Below are 4672 nucleotides of genomic sequence, written 5' to 3'. Positions count from 1 at the left end.
CACTCACTCACTCACTCACTCACTCACTCACTCACTCACTCACTCACACACACACACACACACACACGCTGTAGAGGGAGCTGAACCTGTGCTGAGGCTGCAGGAGGTCCAGGTTCAGCTGGTGTTTTTCTGTCTGACTCACGAACGGCGACAAAGTCAAAAAAGACAGAAAAACAAAAACAAAAAATAAATCTCCTTGAAACACTTTTTATATCCCAGTGAGATCTTTCACTATTTTTAAAAAGTCAAGGAAACTAAAATAACTGAAAATTGTTGTTTAAATGTATTCAGACTGGCGTTGTACCGTTCATTCACTCGTACTGAAGCAGCATGAATATTCACTAACAGTGCTGGGAGGCTGGAGCCAACAACCACAACAACACGTCCCGACTCCTGGTCCAGATGTTGTTCATCACACAGACAAGCTGTTAATCATCTGGAGGAAGTAAATCACCAGAACCTGATGTTACAAGTTACTTACTGTCCAACTAACAGGTCGAAAAAACAAAATGATCGAGAAGCTGACTGATCTGTCACAGAATTCAATCTGATGACAAAGACAGTGAGATCACCCCCCCCAAAAGACAAGATGGACGACCGGGACGAAGACAAACAAGCGGTCACATGACGGTCCAGACAGGTAACAGCTGGTGGGACAGTGGGAGCACGTGGAACCATTTCACTGGGTTTTTGTTTCTTTCTATGAACTTGCAAAAAAATTGAATATACCAGTTTTTGAGCTCCAACAGGGTGGAAACACACACACACACACACACACACACACACACACACACACACACACACACACACACACACACACACACACACACACACACACACACACACACACACACACACACACACACACACACACACACACACACACACACACACACACAGCTCGCCTGGTCTCGGGCCAGAGCAGGAAGCTAACACTCTCTCTCTCTGATGACTCACATTCATCTCCCTGGCTTTGCTCTCCAGCAGCACAAGAAGCCATGAGCGCTGCCCTGAAGCTCTCGTAGCTTCTCTCTCTACATGAGGTCGCTGGTACGAGTGCCAGCGGGCGATTGAAGGGGACAGTTGTGGACGAGTGTTAGAGATTTAGATGATCCGCATGTTGTTGCAGGTTAGCTGCTAGCTGCTGCTAGCGTTTCTCTTGACATAGAGCAGTGGTTCTCAAACTGTGGGGCGCGCCCCTCTAGTGGGGCGCAGTGGTATTGCAGGTGGGGCGCAGGGGGAAATGCTGAATTTTTTTATTTCAAGAACTTTATTCATACCTGCAAACTTGTCGCTTCTCGGCAAAATAATTCGCCGTTTTGAATCAAAATATATCATTGACGTGAATCGTGTAGATCCATAGAGGTTGTTTTTTTTTGGGGGGGGGGGTGGTCAACTGGCCAGCCAGCGTTTCTCAGATTGGAGTGGGACGAGGAGAAAAGGTGATGTCGTGATCTTCGCAATAAAACATCTTTGATGTGACATGTTGAGTCTTGGCCAATCAGCGTTCAGATGTCTACAGCGTCTTCATTTCCCTCCGTTACAGTTTAAGTTACGTTATGTCCCGTTACCGTTCAGACTTGCTGGGTTAAGTTAACGTCCACTGCATGCGGAACTTTGTCGACTGTTAACGTTCGTCATTGTCACGATTTAGGAGGAAAAAACGCAACGTGATGAAACATGCAACGTTTCGTTAACGTTAAACCAGAACACCGGCGCATCTGGTTGCAGGTTGTTTGTTTTAACTCAAAGTAGAATGAAAGGCCCAGATACTGATGAGATGACGAGGTCAAAGGTCAAAGAGCTCCAGGGAGAGGAGGCTGGTTGTGTAGCGCAGCTTGACGCAGGGCTGAGCTGTGAGTGGAGCTGGGCCTGGATAAAGGTGGAGCTGGGCCTGGATAAAGGTGGAGGTCTAAACAGACGTGAGGACAGCTTCCTGCAGATATGTGTGAGCATATGGCTCACACATATCTGCACTCATTTTGTTTAGTTTTGCACAGGTTGCACGTTATCGTTGTTTTGAAAAGATATGCAGTGTAAAACTCTGTAAAACTCTTTATTGCCAAATATTTGAACTTGTTTTGTTTAGTTTTTCACAGGTTGCACTATATTGTTATTATCTTAGAAAGATATTCAGTGTAAAACAGGTGAATTGCAGCCACAATAAGCTATTTTCTGCCAAATATGAGTTATTTTTTGAACAGATATAACTTTATTTGCATTGTTCTAACAAAGCGATTGCACATTTCATTTGTTTTTGTCTGATGGAGCAATCTGGTTTACTTGAAAGTGATTGCAATTTTCTTTATTCTATTATTTGAAAAAGCACAGACGGAGGAGTCACACAATGTTATTTCAATAAAAGTTCAACATGGAGCATTTTGTTACAATTTTGTTGGGGCGGTGGGGCATGAACATGTTTCTTCCTCCAAAGTGGGGCGTGACAGAAAAAGTTTGAGAACCACTGCACTAGACAGTGAGGATGAGACGGCGAGGTGTTTGAGTCACTCACTGGTCTGGTTGTTGTAGCGCTCGATGTAGTACAAGTAGTGGATCGCTCTGTTCTTCGCCTGCAGATCACACAAACACACAAGCTGTCATTTGAATATTATTATGATTATGAATATCACAGTACGGAAGTCATAGAGTAACTGTTGTAGTATTAATTATTCTGCTTTGTGATAAAGTCTTTATACATTGAAGAGAGTTTGGGGATTAAATCAGATGTATATATTCGGGCAGAAGAATCCAAATATGTAATTATGTAAAAATGGTTTGATCTTTTATTACAGAAACCAGAGGGGAACACATGTCAGTGTATTAATCTACAGATATCTATATAGTGATGTCATTATGTGTTATTGTTGTGTATAGAATGATAAGTGTGATTAGTGGATATTAAGTCTCATCATTAGCATAAAATATAATGAAACAAAAGAGCTCCTAAATGAACATGAATGAGAATCTAACTTCTTAATGTTGTTTCTACAGTAAAGTTCTGTTTAAACATTTTACTTCATGAATCAAATCTATTTACACCTAAACTATATAATATATATAAAAACATGCTTCACCTAGACATCAGGAATGACATGAACTGGGATAATAACAAACTGAATAATAATATTAATCATCATTGATATTATTATAATAATAATAATAATAATAATAATGATAGTAATAATGATAATAATAATAATATTAGTAATAATGATAATAATAGTAATAATAGTAATAATGATAATAATAGTAATAATGATAATAATAATAATAATAATGATAATAATATAAATAATGATAATAATAATATGAATAATGATAATAATATTAATAATGATATTAATAATGATAATAATATTAATAATGATATTAATAATGATAATAATAATAATAATGATATTAATAATGATAATAATAATAGTAATAGTAATAATGATAATAATGGTAATAATAGTAATAATGATAATAATAATATGAATAATGATAATAATAATATGAATAATGATAATAATAATAATGATAATAATAATATTAGTAATGATAATATAATAATATTAATAATACTATTAAATAATAATAATATCAGTAATAATGATAATATGAATAATGATAATAATATAAATAATGATAATAATAATGATAATAATATAAATAATGATAATAATAATATAAATAATGATAATAATATGAATAATGATAATATTAATAATGATAATAATAATATTAGTAATGATAATAATATTAATAATGATAATATTAATAATGATAATAATAATATAATAATATTAATAATGATAATAATATTAATAATCCTATTAAATAATAATAATATTAGTAATAATGATAATATAAATAATGATAATATAAATAATGATAATACTATTAATAATGATAATAACAATGATAATAATAATGATAATAATACTATTAATGATAATAATATAAATAATGATAATATAAATAATGATAACAATAATAATGATAACAATAATGATAATAGCAATAATAATGATAATAATAATAATAATCATAATGATGATGTTGTGGTCTCACCTTCCTCAGAGCGGTGATTCTGTCGGCTGCTTTCCCCAAAGCAAAGCCTGCAGGAGGAGAGACGCTGACAGTTAAACTCACTTTATTGTTTATAGTTTAAATGTAGTTTAATTATTGCTGCTGACGCATGAAGCAGCACCAGCAGACTCTGATGTGGATCAGTTCTGGTTCTGTTCCAGAGTCGAACCTGCGGCTCCGTTTCCGTTCCCCACAGCGACCAGACAGCTGATGGACCTCTTCCTGCCCTCCTTCGCCGTCATGTTGAACACACTCTTCACCTGGAAGACAACAAACAAACAATAAACAATCCAAGAATATTTGAAGGGTTCTGACTTAAAACTACACAGTTTTACATTTTTATCATTATTATTTCTGTTATAGAAAACAACCAAAAAGCTTAAAAACGTATTAATTAATTTAATATGTTGTATCACATATCTCACATATCACAGTCACAATATGTCACATATCACAGTCTTCATCTTCATCTGAAAACATCTGCTGTCATAACAGAGTGTGTGTGTGTGTGTGTCAGTCCAGCTTTAAACCAGTAGGGGGCAGCAATGATGCACAGAGAGAGAGAGAGAGAGAGAGAGAGAGAGAGAGAGAGAGAGAGAGA

The 4672-nt window shown here is 35.5% G+C and overlaps 1 protein-coding gene across 1 annotated transcript in view; it reads right to left on the bottom strand.

Moving 5' to 3' along the window:
• The window catches only part of mrps5 (mitochondrial ribosomal protein S5), a gene marked incomplete at its 5' end in the record, with an annotated part of 7542 nt that extends 3049 nt beyond the window's left edge, over positions 1–4493 (bottom strand). Inside the window, 3 exons of the mRNA XM_031878463.1 lie at positions 2513–2570; positions 4054–4100; positions 4241–4493. Of these exons, the coding sequence (XP_031734323.1) occupies positions 2513–2570; positions 4054–4100; positions 4241–4493 (358 nt within the window). The remainder of the gene's footprint in view (positions 1–2512; positions 2571–4053; positions 4101–4240) is intronic.
• Positions 4494–4672: the final 179 nt, after the last annotated feature.

This window comes from Anarrhichthys ocellatus, unplaced genomic scaffold, assembly GCF_004355925.1.
Source record: "Anarrhichthys ocellatus isolate YVR2014 unplaced genomic scaffold, GSC_Weel_1.0 scaffold180, whole genome shotgun sequence".
NCBI classification, from domain to species: Eukaryota; Metazoa; Chordata; class Actinopteri; order Perciformes; family Anarhichadidae; genus Anarrhichthys; species Anarrhichthys ocellatus.
Note: the sequence above shows the minus strand (reverse complement) of the source record. Positions and strands in the feature narration are given on the sequence as shown.